General features: G+C 40.5%; 1 protein-coding gene across 1 annotated transcript in view; it reads left to right on the forward strand.

The window, feature by feature from the left end:
* The window catches only part of myom1a (myomesin 1a (skelemin)), a 104,709-nt gene that overhangs the window by 52,996 nt on the left and 29,848 nt on the right, over window positions 1-21,865 (forward strand). The window contains exons 17-20 of the mRNA XM_060932063.1: window positions 728-911; window positions 3,023-3,197; window positions 3,293-3,414; window positions 19,468-19,664. Of these exons, the coding sequence (XP_060788046.1) occupies window positions 728-911; window positions 3,023-3,197; window positions 3,293-3,414; window positions 19,468-19,664 (678 nt within the window). The remainder of the gene's footprint in view (window positions 1-727; window positions 912-3,022; window positions 3,198-3,292; window positions 3,415-19,467; window positions 19,665-21,865) is intronic.

Below are 21,865 nucleotides of genomic sequence, written 5' to 3' on the forward strand. Positions count from 1 at the left end.
TGATGTTCTTTTTATTATATAGACACATTCACAATTAAAAAGTACCCAAATTTATCAAAACAATTCATTGATTTCCTCACAAGTGACATATAGAGATTTATGTCACGGTTTTGGTTCTCCATGTCCCGGATGTAGCTTATATGAAAAAATACGAACAGCGTATTTCCCAGTAAAACACTCGTGTCTATTACACACACACACACACACACACACACACACACACAGATATAGAAATCACAGACCCTACATGTCCTAGTTTAAGAACCAGATCCATAAATAATAGAAAAACTGTTTTTTGTTGGGTTTTTTTAAATCTCAAACAGAGCTAACATGGGAAAGGTGTTTGTTTCAAATATCTTTCAAATCCGTTTCCTTCAGTTTCTTTTACTTACACTGTATGATATCTCTTGAAACTCTCCAAAGTCAGTAAGTGAGTAATTCACACTGACACAAAACACATTTCCAGAAACCTAATAAGTTTATTTTTACAGTGCTTTTAACTATAGACATTGTCACAAAGCAGCTTTACAGAATTTTAGTGACTTTAAACATGAGCTAATTGTATCCCTAGTCTATCCCCAAATAGTTCAAATAGTCACAAATAACTGCTTTGTGACTATTTTAAAATTCTGTCCTTTTTCTGCTGTAAGCTTTGACTTTATAGGTGCAACACAACCTTGACCCAGTTCTAGTACTGTGACTGGGTGTGCTGTTTGTTTGTTCGCAGTGTATGGTTGGCACAGATACCTGGCAGAGGGTGAACACTGGGATGCCAGTGAAGTCTCCTCGCTTTGCCCTTTTTGACTTGGCTGAGGGCAAATCCTACACCTTCCGTGTGCGCTGTTGCAACTCCGCAGGTGTTAGCGAGCCGTCTCAGGAAACCGGAGCCATGACTGTCGGGGACAGACTGGGTAAGACAATGATTCAACTTTATTGTCCTGAACTACAACCCCGATTCCAAAAAAGTTGGGACAAAGTACAAATTGTAAATAAAAACAGAATGCAATGATGTGGAAGTTTCAAAATTCCATATTTTATTCAGAATAGAACATAGATTACATATCAAATGTTTAAACTGAGAAAATGTATCATTTAAAGAGAAAAATTAGGTGATTTTAAATTTCATGACAACAACACATCTCAAAAAAGTTGGGACAAGGCCATGTTTACCACTGTGAGACATCCCCTTTTCTCTTTACAACAGTCTGTAAACGTCTGGGGACTGAGGAGACAAGTTGCTCAAGTTTAGGGATAGGAATGTTAACCCATTCTTGTCTAATGTAGGATTCTAGTTGCTCAGCTGTCTTAGGTCTTTTTTGTCGTATCTTCCGTTTTATGATGCGCCAGATGTTTTCTATGGGTGAAAGATCTGGACTGCAGGCTGGCCAGTTCAGTACCCGGACCCTTCTTCTACGCAGCCATGATGCTGTAATTGATGCAGTATGTGGTTTGGCATTGTCATGTTGGAAAATGCAAGGTCTTCCCTGAAAGAGACGCTGTCTGGATGGGAGCATATGTTGCTCTAGAACCTGGATATACCTTTCAGCATTGATGGTGTCTTTCCAGATGTGTAAGCTGCCCATGCCACACGCACTAATGCAACCCCATACCATCAGAGATGCAGGCTTCTGAACTGAGCGCTGATAACAACTTGGGTCGTCCTTCTTGTCTTTAGTCCAAATGACACGGCGTCCCTGATTTCCATAAAGAACTTCAAATTTTGATTCGTCTGACCACAGAACAGTTTTCCACTTTGCCACAGTCCATTTTAAATGAGCCTTGGCCCAGAGAAGACGTCTGCACTTCTAGATCATGTTTAGATACGGCTTCTTCTTTGAACTATCAAGTTTTAGCTGGCAACGGCGGATGGCACAGTGAATTGTGTTCACAGATAATGTTCTCTGGAAATATTCCTGAGCCCATTTTGTGATTTCCAATACAGAAGCATGCCTGTATGTGATGCAGTGCCGTCTAAGGGCCCTAAGATCACGGGCACTCAGTATGGTTTTCCGGCCTTGACCCTTACACACAGAGATTCTTCCAGATTCTCTGAATCTTTTGATGATATTATGCACTGTAGATGATGATATTTTCAAACTCTTTGCAATTTTACACTGTCGAACTCCTTTCTGATATTGCTCCACTATTTGTCGGCACAGAATTAGGGGGATTGGTGATCCTCTTCCCATCTTTACTTCTGAGAGCCGCTGCCACTCCAAGATGCTCTTTTTACACCCAGTCATGTTAATGACCTATTGCCAATTGACCTAATGAGTTGCAATTTGGTCCTCCAGCTGTTCCTTTTTTGTACCTTTAACTTTTCCAGCCTCTTATTGCCCCTGTCCCAACTTTTTTGAGATGTGCTGCTGTCATGAAATTTCAAATGAGCCAATATTTGGCATGAAATTTCAAAATGTCTCACTTTCGACATTTGATATGTTGTCTATGTTCTATTGTGAATACAATATCAGTTTTTGAGATTTGTAAATTATTGCATTCCGTTTTTATTTACAATTTGTACTTTGTCCCAACTTTTTTGGAATCGGGGTTGTAAATGTTACAGCCCTGTGTGCCGATATCCACATTTTATTATTTATGGTATTGTTTGATCCATTTGCGACACCTGCCTTTGTACTGATCCAAAGGTCTGAGTTCACTAACATGGACTAGATTTGTTAAAAAAAACTAATACAAAATTTTACTCAGGCGATGCATGTGTTATTTTAAATTCTTCATCCTTAAATAGAATTCACATATACCTAAATATCTTGTTCACACCTAATTTGGTTTATTTGTATAAATTTGGCAGCATCTGCTTCACTCAAGTTACGTCTTAATTAGTATGCTCTAATTTTTTTTTTTTAATTCTAACAAACTGATTTCTTATTTATATAGTCTTGTTTGAGGTATTTGTTATTGGTAGTGGACTAAGATGTACACTTTTAAGTGGACTTGGACATTGGATCCAAATGTTGGTTGGCTCGTCTCTATCTGTCCTCACTCTCCAGTTCAATTTTTTCAGACCTGCCCTCAGCACCAGGGCCTGTTGTACCCATCAGGAACACAGCTTCATCTGTTGTGGTGACCTGGGGAGCTTCTAAAGAGACCAGAGAGCTTGTGCGCTACTACGTGGAAGTCAGCGTCGTGGGCAGCAACGTGTGGTTGCCATGCAACAACAAGCCAGTCAAAGACACAAGGTAGATCTGCTCTTTTAAAGTATCTTCTTGCATATTTACTAAAATCGAATCTATGAAACTAGTGTGAATCTTTGAGTCGGAACTTTGATTTGTAGGTTTGTGTGTCATGGGCTGAACACGGGAGACAACTGTGTGTTCAGAGTGAAGGCCGTGAACGCTGCCGGCTACAGCACTCATTCCAGCGAGTCCGAATCCTGCCTTGTAAAAGCAGCCATTGGTGAGTCCCATCTTAGTCTAAGTAGAACAGTAAAGGAGAAGAAAACACGACTTTAAAGGTTAACATAGGTGTCCACTTGTACATTTTGCTACCGTGCATTCTCTTTCTGCTTGCCTTCATTTGCCGTTTCTATGATGTTAACTTAGATTCGGTTACAGTGAATCAAAACAGGCTTAGTTTAGTTTATTGCAGTTTGCCACAAAAAGATAAATAATTACAATAAATAAAACCCAAAACAATAAAAAAAGGGAAGGATGCTAAAACATATACACACACACACACATGCATTTTATATATATACAGAAAATTAACAATCTTAATAATAAGATGATGCTGCAAAGAGTGTTACAGTGTTGCTTGAAACTTTGTGAACCCTTTAGAATTTTCTCTATTTCTGCATAAATATGACCTAAAACATCATCAGATTTTCACACAAGTCCTAAAAGTAGATAAAGAGAACCCAGTTAAACAAATGAGACAAAAATATTATACTTGGTCATTTATTTATTGAGGAAAATGAGCCAATATTACATATCTGTGCGTGGCAAAAGTATGTGAACCTTTGCTTTCAGTATCTGGTGTGACCCCCTTGTGCAGCAATAACTGCAACTAAACGTTTGCGGTAACTGTTGATCAGTCCTGCACACCGGCTTGGAGGAATTTTAGCCCATTCCTCCGTACAGAACAGCTTCAACTCTGGGATGTTGGTGGGTTTCCTCACATGAACTGCTCGCTTCAGGTCCTTCCATAACATTTCAATTGGATTAAGGTCAGGACTTTGACTTGGCCATTCCAAAACATTCACTTTATTCTTCTTTTGTTATTAAACTTTTTATTGGAAAAAATGAGAGCTCATACATGTATACCTCATCAAGTCTATTGCTTGAAACATATATAAAAAAACAAATAGGTTACAAAGATATTCAAAATTAAAAAAAAAAAAAAAAAAAAAAAAAAATCATTACAAAAGCAGCTACGTTCCCTAACACAGCACCCCTCTAAATTTCTAAACATCTCAAGTATCCAAAAAAAAAAAAAAAAATCATACTGTTACAAAGTAACACTAATAACCATGTTATATGGGGAGTAGTATGGACAATAATCCATCAAGGGGTGTTAATAACAGCAATGACAAAAGTATAAATAACTCAAATAATAACAATTGTGATAGTCATTAAAATAAAACAAAGATAGCTTGCTGCATACATGTGTAGCACATATAATAATAATAATGTAATAACTACACCAAAAACTGAAACCAGAACCAAATGAGTGTAGTCAAGAAACTAAGAACCAAGAGGAGGAGGGGGGTATGGGGTTGTCACTTTAAACTTCCTGCCTATCATTTGTTAGATAGTTGATCCAAACTTTCCAATAACTTTCGAACTTTTCTTGTTCCAGCCTCAAAATGAATGTTAGCTTCTCCATCGTGAAAATATCCTTTACCACTTTGATCCAATCTTCAATTGTAGGGGAATCTTTTACCAACCATTTCCTTGTGATTGCTTTTGTACTTGCTAATAATAAAATATTATACATATATCTGTTTTCAGGTCCCTTCACAGAGTCCGGTCTTAGCCCTAAGTATAAGGTCTCAAACCCTGATGGAATCACTATTTTCATGATTTTCTCCATGTTCGATTTAATTTCTTCCCAGTATTTTGTAATGACCGGACAATCCCAAAACACGTGATAATGCGTTGCCTTGCTCTCGCCACAGGATCTCCAGCAGGCTGTATTTCTTCCCAGAGAAGTCCTTTGTGCTGGAACTCTAAAAAACCTGACAACATTTTTCCACCCAAATTCTCTCCAGGACAGAGAGAATGTACTCTTCCACTTCTGTAACATAATTTTTCCCCATGTTTCCATCTGCATCGTAATGTTGCTCTCCTTCTCCCATTTCTCCTTTATATATGCAGTGTCTCCTCCTTCTAGTTCTTGCAACACCTTATATATCTTTGATATGTTTCCGCGTCCAGGGTCCGATCTGTAGCTGAGTAGAAATATCTTCAGTAATCCCAAGTTAGTTTGTCGTACTTCTTCCTTTTTCGTTATATTATCTACATAATGTCTAACTTGCAAAAATCTATAAAAATCTTGATTTATTAAACTAAATCGATTTTTAAGATCCTGGAACTGTCGCAGTTTGCCCCCCTCAAAAAGGTCACTGTATTTTGCTAGCCCTTTGTCAGCCCACTGTTTAAATCTAGCATCCATCCTGTTTGGTACAAAATCTATGTCATATCCTATCCATTTTATGATCCAGTAAGGTTCTTTCGCCTTATTTTCATTGATTACCCTGTGCCAAATCCTCATTGACGTTTTAATCCATGGGTTTACCTCTTTTAAACAATTAATCAGTCCACTATCCCCTATAATTGCTTGTATTGGGATGTCGCTAGATATCTGACATTCTATGTCTTTCCACTTTGCTTTATAGGAAGGGTTGCAAATGTTAACCAAAATTTTTATCTGAACCGCTTGATAATAATTTTTAATATTCGGGAGAGCAAGGCCTCCTTTGTCCGTTGCTAGTTGGAGAGTTTTATAGCGAATTCTTGGCTTCTTCCCCTGCCAAATGAATCGCGATATTAATTTATCTAATTCTTGAAATTTCCCCTTTGGGAGCTCGACTGGTATGTTTTGGAACAGATACAGTAATCTGGGCAACAGGTTCATTTTTATCGCTTCCACTCTTTGTCCTAATCCTAAGAAGGGGATTAGATTCCACCTGGTCAGGTCTGATTTAATTTTGGAAAATAGTATGTCATAGTTCTCTGATATGATCATGTTCAGGTGTTTTGGGATATTCACACCTAGATATTTAATTGATTTGGATTCCCAATTGACTTTAAATTCCTCTCTGATGGTATGGCTAGGTGAATACCTGAATGTCAAAATTTGTGATTTGTGAGTATTAAGTTTATAACCTGATAGTAAGCCATATTCCTTCAGGGTTGTGAGTAATTCTGGAAAAGAGGAGGATGGCTGCCCCAAGTATATCAAAATATCATCAGCGAACAGGGCAATTTTGTGTTCTTCATGCGACACCATAATTCCCTTAATCTTCTCATTCTGCCTTATCCATTGACTCAAGGGCTCTATAAAGATGGCAAATAAGAGCGGAGATATAGGGCAGCCCTGTCGACATCCCCTTTCTAATTCAAAACTATTTGATAATCCTCCATTAATTCGAATTTTAGCTGTTGGTTTATAGTATAGGGCTTGTATTACTTTAACAAAATCATTGTGAAACTGGAATCTCTCTAGTGTCTTATATAGGAATGACCAGTCGACAGAGTCAAAAGCCTTCTCTGCGTCTAGCCCCAGCAGAACAGCCTCTAATTTGTCTTGGTTTATATGGTTGATAACATGCAATGTCCTCCTGACATTGTCCTGGGTTTGCCTCTGCTTAATGAACCCCGTTTGATCTAATTGAATAATATCTGGAAGTATGATTTCCAAGCGTTTTGCTAAAATTGATGTGAATAGTTTATAATCCTGGTTTAGCAAGCTAATTGGTCGATAACTAGAACAATCTGTTTTATCTTTACCATCTTTCGGTATTACAGTAATAATTGCCTCCCTCCAAGATGGAGGCATCTCTCCATTTTTAATGACCCAATTGAATGTCCTCAGTAGTAAAGGTGATAATGAGTCACAGAAAGTCTTATACCACTCCGCTGTAAACCCATCGGAGCCTGGGGACTTATTAGGTTTTAGTCTAGAGATTGCCTTTTGGAGTTCTTCGATAGTCACATTGGCCAATAGGACTTTGTTCTGGTCTTCTGTAATTGTGGGGAGATTGAGTGACGCAAGCAGAGATTCAGGTGTCTTATTCCCCTTACTGACCATCCGGGTGTATAAATTTTTATAATATTTTTCAAAGCAACTATGAATGTCCTGAAAGTCAAATTTAATTTGTTTGGTGGTTGGGTCTTTGGGCGGCACGGTGGTGTAGTGGTTAGCGCTGTCGCCTCACAGCAAGAAGGTCCTGGGTTCGAGCCCCGGGGCCGGCGAGGGCCTTTCTGTGTGGAGTTTGCATGTTCTCCCCGTGTCCGCGTGGGTTTCCTCCGGGTGCTCCGGTTTCCCCCACAGTCCAAAGACATGCAGGTTAGGTTAACTGGTGACTCTAAATTGACCGTAGGTGTGAATGTGAGTGTGAATGGTTGTCTGTGTCTAAGTGTCAGCCCTGTGATGACCTGGCGACTTGTCCAGGGTGTACCCCGCCTTTCACCCGTAGTCAGCTGGGATAGGCTCCAGCTTGCCTGCGACCCTGTAGAAGGATAAAGCGGCTAGAGATAATGAGATGAGATGAGGTTGGGTCTTTGATTTTATATACTACCCTCTCTGCTTGTTGTTTTTTAAATTTATAAGCCAGAATTTTGGCTGACTTATTACCTACTTCATAATAACTCTGTTTCAAAAAGGTTAGTTTCTTCTGAATTTCTACCTCGTAAATTTCTTTGATTTGATTTTTAATTTCCTTAATTTTCTGCGTAATATCCATTTGGACATCTTTTTTGTGTTTTTTCTCCAAATTTTCTAACTCTTTTTCTAGTTTATTCAGTTTCTCCTGTCTAAGCCTCTTTTGTAGGGCCAGTTTCGCAATAATTTTCCCTCTCAAGACAGCTTTACCTGCATCCCATACCATAAGTGGGGACACTTCCCCATTATCATTTTCTGACAGGTATAACCGAATTTCCTCCTGAAGTTCTTTCTTCATTTTCCCTTTAAGTACATTTAAATTAAGTCTCCAGGAAAAACAGTTTTTGTTATTTTTAAAGTTTAAATCTAGATAAACCGGGCTGTGGTCCGAGAGGTCCATTATTCCAATTTTACAAGACTTTACAACACCAATGTCTTTGCTGTACATGAAGAAATAATCAATCCTTGAGTACGTTTTATGTGGTGGGGAATAAAAGGTGTAATCTCTAGTTGTAGGATTAAACTCCCTCCATACATCACAAATGCCCATTTCACTCATCATCTTTCTCACCTTTTTGCTTACTGTGTTAGTCTGAGTGGATCTTGACACATCCCACTTTGGATTCAATCTCAAGTTAAAGTCACCACCACAGATCACCATTCCCTGGGCTTTTGTAATCATGAGATCAAATACTTGTCTATAGAACTCCCATGTTGCACCTGGGGGTACATAAACATTTAAGAGAGTGACTTCTGACCCTTCTAATTTTCCTACAAGCATGCTATACCTACCCTCTTTGTCCGTGGTTTCTGATATCTTTTCAAAAATTACTCTTTTCGCTATCAGTGTTGCCACTCCCCTTCTATGTCCTGTTTTATAGGACGATGAATAAACTTGATTAAAGCCCTGCCTTTTAAGTTTAGCATGCTCGGATTCAGTTAAATGTGTCTCTTGCAGGAATATTACATCTACCTTGTCTCTTTTCATTTTACCCAGAATTTTACTTCTTTTAACTGGATTAAGTACACCCTTCACATTATAAGAGGCCAACCTAAGTGGAACTTTTGGACTTTCCATTATAAATTATGTGTCTCTTAATCTTACTACCCCCCCTCCACTCAAACACTATAAGAACACAAACAGAAAAAAGAACGTGACTTGAACAGTCCCAAGAAAACATGAACTTAATACATTTTACCAGTGACTCAAGTTGAACTTCCTGATTTGAGGTCTCGTTTGTGACCCTGAAGGAGCCGGGATGTTTTGCCGGCTCGGAGGGAAAGTCTCCAATCATCTCCAGTTGTGGAGGGCCCTCCTTTAAGTTTTCAAAATGTTCCATGTTTTAGCTTAGTCGGAGCTTCCCCGATCACACATGTTGTATTATTAATGTCATTAAACTGTCCCAAACACATCTTAAAGTAGCGGTTAATTAATTGTTCGTTTCACTGCCACTACTACTATGTATCCTTACCGTGGGGAAACCGCTCTAAGGCGCAACAAGATCAGCGGTGAGACCGCCTGAAAACGTCCAGTCTCTTTTTAAAACCATCCTGCGGCGTCTCAGGTTGCTGCTTCGCTCTCCCCGGAGACCGGACTTTGCGCCACATCAGGTCCTTCACTCTATCAGCCCAGCTCACCGGTGGTTTAAATATCGTCACGGGCAAACCTCTCTTCACCATGTCCGTCGTAGCTTCCTCAGCCGAGTTGTACAGGCACGTCTCACCCTCGTAGAACACCCTTAATCTGGCTGGGAAAGGCGTCTGGAACCATGTGTTGTTTTCCCGCAGCACCTTCTTCGCTTCTGCGTATTCCCGGCGCTTCTTGAGGGTCTCCGGTGCATAGTCGTGGTCCACAAAAACTCTTCTTTCCTTATACAGAAAACCTTTTTTCTGCCATACCAACTTCAGAATTTCTTCTTTAGTTTTGTTGCTGGAGAATTTAGCGACTATAGATCTCGGGGGAGATTGAGCCGGGGGCTTCGGTCCCAGTGCGCGATGCGCACGTTCAATCTTCAGGTCATGGGTGGGGGGCAGCTCCAGCTTCTCCCTCAGCAGATTTTCCACGAATGTTATCATCGATGTGGAGTTGCTCTCGGACCCCTCCTCTATGCCGTGGATTCTTATATTCTCCCGTCTTGCTCTCCCCTCCTGGTCCGTTAGCCTGTCCTCCAGCTTAGCCTGTAGCTTTAGCAGCTCCATCGTAGCTTCTTCCAGCCCCTGCACTCTTTCCTCTGTCTCTGAAATTCGCATTTCGGCTTCTTCGACTCTGTTGTTAGTTGCCTTAATGTCTTCTCGTATCTCTCGAAGAGTATCTACATTTTCACGCCGAAATTCTCTCAGCTCTTGCAATATCATCTGCAGGCTAGCCGTGTCTGCATCCACCTGTTGCTCCGCCATGTCAGGAAGGCCGGGTGTGTCGTCCTCGACTGACTCGTCCTCGGTTGTTTGAGCTCTTTCCCTCGTCTGTGATACGCTTTTTTGTTTTGGTTTGGGCATATTATAAACGCCTTTTTAACTTGTCCTGTTAATAAGAAACAATCCCTCAAAAAAATAACGGCGTTTTCTTGATGATCGGGGAGCTCCGATAGTGTGCTATCTACCTCATGGCTGCCAGACCGGAAGTCACTTTATTCTTCTTTAACCATTCTTTGGTAGAACAACTTGTGTGCTTAGGGTCATTGTCTTGTTGCATGACTCATCTTCTCTTGAGATTCAGTTCATGGACAGATGTCCTGACATTTTCCTTTAGAATTCGCTGATATAATTCAGAATTCATTGTTCCATCAATGATGGCAAGCCGTCCTGGCCCAGATGCAGCAAAATAGGCCCAAACCATGATACTACCACCACCATGTTTCACAGATAGGATAAGGTTCTTATGCTGGAATGCAGTGTTTTCCTAGAATTAGAATTAGAATGCAGTCTAATCCTAGAGGTTCACATACTTTTGCCACTCACAGATATGTAATATTGGATCATTTTCCTCAATAAATAAATGACCAAGTATAATATTTTTGTCTCATTTGTTTAACTGGGTTCTCTTTATCTACTTTTAGGACTTGTGTGAAAATCTGATGATGTTTTAGGTCATATTTATGCAGAAATAGAGAAAATTCTAAAGGGTTCACAAACTTTCAAGCACCACTGTACATGGAAAAATATAATCGGCCTATAAAAATCTATTTTATAATATACTTTGAAGTATTTAATCAAGTGCTTTTAAAATATAATAATAATAATAATAATAATAATAATAATAATAATGGCAGGATTAAGGAAGCTGGTAATTATGTTGTTTATCTTTCAGAAACTGCAGTAAGGCAGTATTAAATGAACTTAAAGCTGTACTACTTTTGCATGAAAACGGCAGATTGTTCCATAAATTTACAGCTCTAGAAAAAAAAGAAAATCTAAAGTAACTTATCCCTTTGTTAAGCCATTGTCTGATTAGTTAAACCAGCGACTGTATCAAAAATGGACAGGGCATCATCTCGAAAAAGTGAAGCCACCACAGGTCTAGCGCCCCTGCTGGCTGGTTGCAGTACAAATTTAGCCATGAGTTTCAATGACAAAACAGTCTTTTTTTCCCCCTTGCCAATTTTCTCATCAAAACTGTCTGTCCATCTACAGTGACCAATTCGAACAGTTAGTTTTTCCTATGCTGATATCTGCACATTTTTTATTTTCTCTCAGAAATTAGTTTTGAAAATGTTATTCTACTATAAAATAAAAAGGTGTGGATGCACTCGGGAATGAAGTGATTGACAGATTTCCTGAAAGAGACCAGCTGTAGCCAGCTAGCTAACTTACCCGCAGAATGTACCATTATATGCCTACTTATTTGAACTTTTCTGGAGACATGCACTAATACAAACTGTATGCCATTTTTATTAAAAGTAGACGGCCTTTCGATTTCATAAAATCGGTAAAATTTAGTTCCCTCTGAAATTTGGTCATTGTGATATATGTTTATTTCTGTAATATCTAAAAAAAACCCAGGCCATTCTGTAGCTGGGAAATTATTTAATTTGAGGGGATTCTCTCGCAAATAATGTGCATGAAATCGCTCACTTCACACAGTCAAGCAGACATAGGAAGTCCATGTGCACATGCGCATGCTTACCTTAGTCATCTTCTTCTTCTTCTTTTGGGTTTTCCGGCAGCTGGCATCCAGTGTTGCATTACTGCCATCTACAGGTTTACCTGGACCGTGCACTGACAGTTACATCATTCTGTCACTAAACGAACAGCTGATCACACCGAGGTGCTCGCTGACCGCTGATATTTATTAGTTTGGTCCTGCGTTTCCTTTCCCTCGCAACATAACGTCTTTTCTTCTTTCTTTCCGTTACTGTGGTCAGTTTTTCACGTTTCATTCGCACACTCACGTCCTCCATTTTTCTCTCCTGTTTCAAATTTGTATCCCACAATGCCTTGCGCAAACAGGGAAAGCCCACCACATGATGCATGACGTAGTATCTTGTATTGCGTCATGGTGAAGCAAGAAAAAATAGCAGAGAATTTAGGACCACGTGGCCATAAATTCATTAATTGTTCTATTAAAAATAATAATAATAATAATAATAATAATAATAATAATATTGGAAGTCTGTGATTCAAATTCAGTAGCTTTTGGTCCACTAAACAAACATAATGGGTGTCGGGGAAAATTCTTTTTATGACCTAAACTTGAAAAATTTGAAAGGCAGTCTACCTTTAAAAATGTTCCAGACATCAAGATGTTTAATAGAAAATAGGCTAGTTTAATCGCTCTAGCTACCTAGCCATATAGTCACTATGATAGCAGTATTATTTCAGTATTAATGACATCCAGCCAGCCAGCTATCGATATTTGCGCAAAAGAAATTTGTTCCTTAGTGAACACATACACTACTAATAACATGAGGATGGATTTTATAAGTAGGTATCCCAAATAATAAGTTTTTAATTCACTGTGCGCTGCCAACTGGAGTCTAAACCAGCCGCTCTTCCTGAAACCATGGTTAATCAGTTCAGTTTATGTTCATGTCCACTTCTGTATTAATGAAATATCTCCAGCTGAAAATATTTAAGTTCTCTGAACAGGTGTAAGACTGATGACCACCATGAATATATTCTTCAGCGTGCTGGAAGGGGGCAGGTCTCGAAAAGGATTGGATTATACCTCACTTGGCCTCTCCTATCTACCGCACAAACTCGAGAAGGAGAACGTTTCTACTGCGCAGACTGTAGTTGCAAGTTTGACAATATGGAGGAGGTATTTTGGCTTCATTTCTATAGAATGGGAGTGAACAGGAGCACGCCATCCATGTTTTATACAGTCGATGGATTGATGTTCGTCCTTCAGGGTTGAAGATGAACGTGACTTCAGTTTGTTGGGTGGTGGGGTTGTGGGTCCGGAGGTGACTGATGATGCCAATTCGGGCTTTGAAGCTACACCCACATGTCGATGTTCCACATGCCAAGGTTGAGTACCTTCACTATCTTTCAGTTGTATTTCGATTGCTGAGTGGGATCCCCGCCAGCCGTGGTGTGCTGGCCAGGGTGAGGTGAAGCAGGCTATGTTTGGGGCACCTTTTCTAGTCCCTTCCTCCATGGAGGTGAATCCTAAACAGGGCTGCTCAGATACGCAGGGGGCTGCCGAACTCTGCTGCTGCTTCGTTCCAACAGAGAGTGACCCTATGCCCTGGGCCGCCTGTGTGCAGGTTCGTGACTACAGCTCCCAGTGTTTCCACATCTGCTGCTTCACCACTTGCCCATCGCCACAGGACTTGAATTTGAATTTGAAGTCATGACTTGTGCATGACTTGGATTAGAGTGAGGGAGAGGTGCACAGCCGCCAGCCTCACTCGCTCGTCCCGACCTAATTGGGTCCAGGGGCAAGACAGAATCAAGACAGCTGGAGCTAGATTGAGATGCAGTGATGGCCAGCAGTGTTCTACGTGTTGTACTGTGCCCTGATCATGCTCCACAAAAGCTTTGCTGGGCCTGCCTTCCTGCCCGTTGAACCACCAGGTGGTGGTCTCCTCCGCATAGTCTGCCAAATCCAGTCTTCGGTCGTAACCCTGACCAGGGGGAGCAAGGGGTTGCTAGTGCTTACTCAAGGCACCACCCCAGGCTAGATGGATTAAACACAATATGATAGTTGCACTCATTTGCATAAATTTCAGCTTCGGGAACATAGCAGAGCTATCCGTTGAAATAAATAGTATGAGGTATGCAAAGTTGCAAGTGGACATGTACTACCCAGTATAAGAATGAAAGCAATGCATCACCTAAATTAACTGACTTTCATCATTACATTTTTCACAACTGTAGTTGTGGTTATGACTATTTGCACACAACAGTACTTTCTCAGTCCATAATGCAACTAGGGCCTGTCTTTGAGCTTTCACTTCCTCCACTCTTCACCATCACTGCACTTTTCATTTCTCCATTTATCACAAGACCCTGTAGAACCCCTGCAGTACAGGATCACTAGTTAAACTCACAATGTTGAAGACATGTTTGGACACAGCCAAATGATGCTGTTCTCACTCTGAAGTAGACTTGCTGCATGGAGACAGTGCTGCATGTGCAATGCTTTGTAATAGCATCTGACCATATTATCACCACTAAAAGCTTCGACCAGAGCAGCCATGTAGTCTCCTTGTGTGTTTTACTACTAACCTGCCTTGAATTCAGAGTGCAGAGTGTGACACTGTGTCTGTGTCACTCTGCAATGCAGTATGTCCATGCTGTGTGTCTCTTGCTGTGTTTCGTAAATGACTTTAGGGCATGCGGTGTTTCGAACATGACCAAGAGGGTCCAGATCTTTCCCAGAGTCATGACAGGGGGAGAGCACAGTGAGTAGAAGCATGATATGAGTACCTGCTTGAAAGAAGAGCTGATTTGTACTGAATGTATTTTCAGAAAAATGTTCTCTCTTATTAACATTTAATCCAGCATATTAAAATGCATAACAGAAATTCTTCATAAAATATTATCTACACAGAATAGTCAAATTCCATGGGATAGTTTTAAGTGTTACAAGGTATTATCAGTACACTTTAGGAACATAACTTTTATACAGTACTTGGACGTTAATACTAGGTACCTGTCTAAAGCAGTACAAGACAGAGGTGGGTTTCCCAAAAGCCTCTTAAGGCTATGAGTGTCTTTAACTGCCTCTTAAGATCCATCGTTAAGCTAACGTGGTTTTCCCGAACAGTTGCCTAGCCAAAGTAGTACTTTAGTTCGCTCTTAACTGGATGGATCTGGATCACACTTTCACAACAAAGAGCATCTCCTCGCAGCCGAATTGCTGGGTGACGTCACATCCACCTCATTAGTTATTCAGAACTTTAGCTGGTGGTCTACCAAGCTCAGTTGACAAAGCGTTTGTACGGAGAAGGTGCATTGCTCGCATGAAAAATGCCTTACGCTTGCGTTGTTCGAATCGATCAAACCGTGAAACTGATCAAAGTTTCTTCAGGGTTCCCCATGAACTAATAAAAAAGGGTGAACGAACACAGGATTTCACAAAAAGACGTGGAGAAAGGTGGCTTTTGAACCTCTCGCTGAAATCGAAGGGAGCCGAGTCGAAGCATGCTCGAGTTTGCAGTGATCACTTGGTGAAAGGTTTGTATCTCCCTCTCAGCTGTCCTTAGTGTTTTTCAAGGACTTTTCTTGCTGTGTCGTTATTTTATGGTACTTGTTTTAGTCACAATGCACTAAAGTCCCCAGCTGTTTCTTTGTTTACTCCTCACAAAGCCCATATGCATGAAGGTTGCGACAAAATTCTTCCCCAGCCACACAGTTGCAATGCGCCGTGATCACTTCTCCGTCCTGTTTAACTAAGAGCCAGGTCTTTAAAGGGGTTTCTGATGATCTTTGTGAATGATTTGCCTGAGAGATGAGAGCCAACACAAGTCAGAATCAAGCCAACTGTTTGTTTACACTTCAACTTGCAGCGCTTCGTTGTAAAGATGCGAACAAAAAGCTTAAAAAAACCCATACAGGATTCATTCAACTTGATACTGAGGTCCTTTACCCAGCCACATACAAAACAGTTGTAAGCCTCCATACTCTTCCACGCTTTCATCTGTTTTGCGGGGTAGAAGGACGTCTGCAACACCAGATAGTTCGAGATGTCGGGGAACTCGACTGAAGGGTAGTTTTTGAGATCATATGACAAATCCTTCTTTCCCAGACTGTAGGGGTCGATTCCATTGCACATAGCAATCTTCTGAATATATCTAAAGCACGGGCGATTGCTCTAAGACAACGAGGGAGGCTCAGCCTCCTCTAAAAATGACAAACATCGTGTAGGATGAATTGCGCTAGGCTTATGTTATAGCCGACTTTATAACATTGCTATTTCAGATCCAGAATCATAGAAATATATGTGCTCAACCCAACTACAGTGCGAAATCATTCCGTTATAACTTTCCCCAGTTCGCCTAATGTGTGCGTGAGTTTTTCCCCCTTGTGACAGCGCGATGCAGCCCAGCCTCAGTGGATTGGGAGCTATGTGCTTGTCAATCTCAAAATGCAAGACGATTATTGGACAAATACTGCGAAAACGCCTGCCCACGGAGTCTCACGGACTCCCAGCCTCAGTGGACTTCAATGGCATTTGGGAGCTCTGCGCTTTTCAATCTCAAAATGCAAGACGATTATTGGACAAATACTGCGAAAACGCCCGCCCACGGACTCCGAGCCTCACATGGGAGGGACATGGCAGTTTCCGCGAGGAGACTGGTGATTGGTGAAAGCGGCCGGATATTTTCTTTGATTGACAGCTCGTTTCAACTATAGACAGGCAGCGATACAGTGTTGCCAGATTGGGGGTTTCCCGCCCAATTAGGCGGTTTTAAGTGCATTTTGGCGGGTTTTGAACATATTTTGGGCTGGATAACGTCAGCAGTATCTGGCAACATCAGTTCAGTCCCATGCGGATTCACAAGTGCTGTGGTGTATTGTAAGAGCTCAGCTTACATTTCGATTTCATTCATTACATACGGTTTCTACCAGCTTTTTTAGTTTATATATATTTTCATTGTAAATAAAGTGTAAATATAGTGTTGTCAAGTTTGCTATCTTAGTTCCAGAAATTTCGTTTATTTGAGTGACTGAACTTGAACTTGAGGGGGCTAGTCAGCTAGCAAGAAAGCTGCGCACGGATGCCAAGCATTGCTGATTTAATTTTGGCGAAGCCATTTGCCAGTCTTCCTTTCGAGGAAAAAATTAAAATTAAAGAGCAGGGTAGACTAACGCCTCAAATTGACTTGGTGAAAAAGGTAGGGAATAATACTCGTTCCTTTCAGCTCTCCTGGTACGAGAAAGTGAATTGGCTAACAGCAAGTGACCCACATCAGCAACAGTAAATAGGCTACTTTAGTAATATGTCATGGATGGACCAAAAATATAGAATCTATTTAAAATGTTTATGCTGAGTATATTATATTGGAATATGTTTTTCTGGATATGAATTAAACACCGCTACAATTTGGAAAACATTTTTAAACAAAAACACAGCCGAGGTCAATTTTTAAACAACATGCCACAATTTTAAAATATAAAATGTTAAAATATACCCCCCCCAACACCACCATCATGTATATTGGACAGTAGGCTAATGGGCCAAAAGAACCTGTTATTTCACAGTTTGTGACCCTGCCAACAATCAGCCAGATCAGAGGCAAGAGTATGGGCAAAATTGATGTGTTTTTTCTTTTAAAATCTGGAAATATCGTAACCGACCAGCCTCCCCTGTTTGAAAGACTACCAGCCGCCACTGATCTAAAGCGAGCAGTGGCTTCTAGATTACAAGCGTACTCTAAGTTATCGCTAGCTGTTTGAGCTACGGCAGCCATTTAGACCACCAGCTATTTCACTTCTGGTAAAACCGCTCAGAAAAGTGACATGACTGAAACCCAGCAATACACAGAAATACACAGAATGGTCATGTGCCTCCATGGGACTCTCAGAGTCAATGGGTGGAAACTGGTGTTAAATAATTTTTCTTGTACCTTGCAAGTACATTGAGTTCATTGTTAAATAAATATATGCAAAACATTATAAATGTATTTCAATATGTTATGGAATTACGTCTAGATATCATAATGTCACATTGTTATCGACACATTTTAATTGAATTTAACTCCATTCGGCAAGTGATTATCTAATTTAGTGTTTGTATGTATGTACATGTATATAAAAGGAAGAAAATTGCCACATTATGAAGTAATCATGACTGCATGATTGGGTAACAAAGAAATGAGCGGGCACAGAGAAAACATTTACTTAATTCATCTCATCTCATTATCTCTAGCCGCTTTATCCTGTTCTACAGGGTCGCAGGCAAGCTGGAGCCTATCCCAGCTGACTACGGGCGAAAGGCGGGGTACACCCTGGACAAGTCGCCAGGTCATCACAGGGCTGACACATAGACACAGACATCCATTCACACTCACATTCACACCTACGGTCAATTTAGAGTCACCAGTTAACCTAACCTGCATGTCTTTGGACTGTGGGGGAAACCGGAGCACCCGGAGGAAACCTACGTGGACACGGGGAGAACATGCAAACTCCACACAGAAAGGCCCTTGCCAGCCACGGGGCTCGAACCCGGACCTTCTTGCTGTGAGGTGACAGTGCTAACCACTACACCACCGTGCCGCCCCATTTACTTAATTATTTAGCTTATTATTTGCTCATTCTTTCATGTGAACATTTGTTAATTTAATTTAAAAAAAAACATGCTTGGAATAAAAAATGTTATTGTCCAAAAATTTAAAATAGTTTCAATTATTAATTACCACATTATGGATGTAATACTGGGGCAGCACGGTGGTGTAGTGGTTAGCCCTGTCACCTCACAGCAAGAAGGTCCGGGTTCGAGCCCCGTGGCCGGCGAGGGCCTTTCTGTGTGGAGTTTGCATGTTCTCCCCGTGTCCGCATGGGTTTCCTCCGGGTGCTCCGGTTTCTCCCACAGTCCAAAGACATGCAGGTTAGGTTAACTGGTGACTCTAAATTGACCGTAGGTGTGAATGTGAGTGTGAATGGTTGTCTGTGTCTATGTGTCAGCCCTGCGATGACCTGGCAACTTGGCCAGGGTGTACCCCGCCTTTCGCCCGTAGTCAGCTGGGATAGGCTCCAGCTCGCCTGCAACCTGTAGAACAGGATAAAGCGGCTACAGATAATGGCTGGATGTATATGTAATGCTTAACAACAATACAATATTAACATGTTCTATACATACAGAGACAACGTTCTTTGCTTAAGAGTGTCTTTAAACTCGCTCTTCAGCCCTAAAGTGCAATGTTATCGGGAAACCTACCCCAGTACTAGTGATGTATCTCACCTGAACAAATTACAAATGATCAGCAGATACTGTATGTACTGATTTTACCTTTGCAAAATGTATTGTTTTGGAGTAACAGCATCATTTGGTTTTACCCATTTAATATGCAATGTTTATTTCAAGCACACATTTTCACATATTGATCACAACAGGATGGATAATATTGTGTTAATTTATCCTCAAGACAGCAGACTCATGGGATATATTCTCCTGAAAGAGATGCTTATTTCTGGTCATTTCGAGTAGAGGATTAACCCAAGGTGTTCCCTGTGTAGGGGTGCCTTCTCCTCCTTCTGCTCTCACTGTGGTGGAGCATGTTCGGGACTACATGGTGTTGAACTGGCAGGCTCCTGCTAAAACCGGGGGAGCCGATATCAGGGGCTACTACCTGGACTACAGAACCGTTAAGGGCAGTGTCATAAGCAAATGGCATGAGATCAACACCAAGATTGTTACTGGAACTACTTATAAGGTAAATTGTACAGCAACCCAGTAGATTAATACATAAGAATGAGTACACCCCAATATGAAAGTTTGTTTAATTTAACATAAAGCAAGACAGTACATTCAAATTATTCATTTTTTGAGTCTAAAAAGAAAATTCAATCAGCACACACTTCCCTTTTCTTAAGAGCAGAATAGTAGAGGTGTGGATTCCCCAGCGGCCTTTCTAAGATATTTAAATAATATTTGCTGGCTTTTTATTGTGGTCTATCAGATATATTCCATTCAGCTAACATGATATTGAACGAGTCGAAAATGAGTTTGGTATCATGCTAGCTGAATGGAATATATCTGATAGACCATGATAAAAAGCCATTATTATTATTATTATTATTATTATTATTATACATACACACTGTCTTCATATCAGCATTCTGAAAGGCCAATGTGAGCTTACCTGCAACTTGGTGCTGTTAACGTGGCAGTCCAGTTGCCTTCTAGGCGGTGTAGTGTTAGCAAAGGCCAGTGCTAGCGCAGTTAAGCCTATTATTATTATTATTATTATTATTATTTCCCCTGTGTAATTTACTTAGTTACTTTTAAAATCAACATCGACAGCTACACACAACAGAGCGACCTGGCAGCCAAAATTCTCCCAAAATCTCCCGCTTTTAATGAAGCAAACCTGTGGCCATGTTTGTTTACAAATTGTCACAGTTGCTCGCTAGCACGGAAGTTTTACATCTCCGACGTGTCTCTTTTCCAGTTTTTCGATGTCCATTGGTATGTTTTTCTCTTGTAAATATGCATGAAGAATATCTAATGAAGTTTTGGTAGCCTTTCGGGTGTTCAGCGCGTTTTCAGTTTCAGCTTTTAGTTTATTTATTTAGTGCTGCATTATAGCATAGCTAATCCTAGCAGTAGCATTGGATTAGCCTTGTCTTCTCTCTCTCTCCTGGTGGACAAAGAAATGGTTCTGTGCATGCGCAGCAGAAAAGTTTTGTCATTGGATATTCGCATGAGCTCTGACATGTGACGTCGTGTTGTCTTGACAATGTGCAATATTATAACAATATTGCACACTCATTCTCCATTGGGTAGAGTGGTGTAATACATGGAGGATAAGTGATATGATAACAGTACTGCTTGCTATCAATAAACCCATTAGGAGGGAACAGAATACATGTTTTTATTCCATGGAAAAAGTGGCCTGTATGTATAATAATTAAATAATACTGGCTGGTGTTGAGTGATATATCAGATATATTCCATTCAGCTAGCATGATATGAGTCTTCGACTCATTCAGTATCATACTAGCTGAATGGAATATATCTGATAGACCATGAAAAAAAGCTAGTCAATATTACTATGCATACACATTCAATGGAGGATGGAAGTTTTACATGTAATACGCATCTTATTTCATTTTAAATTCACTGCGACAGTTTACTGCAGGTGCCGCCAGCGAACAAAGAAATGCTTCTGCACATGTGTAGCAAAAAACTCTCACTGAATATTCGCATCAGCTCTGACATGTGACGTCATGTCGTCTTGACAACCATGCAATATCATAAACCATATTCAACGCTCATTCTCCATTGGGTAGTGATGTAATACACTTAGTTACATGCCATCGAACCAAATGAATGAAACCCGCTAGATGGGAATAGAACACGTTTTTATTCCATCGAAAAAGTGCCCTGTATGTATAATAATAAGAGTTACTGAATGTTTAAAAGAAAATATATGAATTGTAAAGTTCATTACAACAAAGTGGCGGTTAATAAATATTTACATTGCATTTCTGATATGTACTTGTGAGAAGAAAAGTCACACTTAGCGTCAGTGTAATTAAATTAGTTAAATATAGGGGTTGAGTTTTCCAGGTTTGGGTGATGCTGGGATCAAGCAGCCTCATAGTTGTAGAACAGAATAAGGACATTACTCCTGCTAAACTCATTCTGTTGTTATATCTGTCAGTGTGTGTGCCTTTATTGGCCTGCAGGGGGTCCCACAGGCTTGCATATGGCTGTACTGAGGAAATGTATTCACTACAGTACCAGACAAATTATCTCATCTCATCTCATTATCTGTAGCCGCTTTATCCTGTCCTACAGGGTCGCAGGCAATCTGGAGCCTATCCCAGCTGACTACGGGCGAAAGGCGGGGTACACCCTGGACAAGTCGCCAGGTCATCACAGGGCTGACACATAGACACAGACAACCAT

Source organism: Neoarius graeffei, chromosome 1 (assembly GCF_027579695.1).
Source record: "Neoarius graeffei isolate fNeoGra1 chromosome 1, fNeoGra1.pri, whole genome shotgun sequence".
Classification (NCBI taxonomy): domain Eukaryota; kingdom Metazoa; phylum Chordata; class Actinopteri; order Siluriformes; family Ariidae; genus Neoarius; species Neoarius graeffei.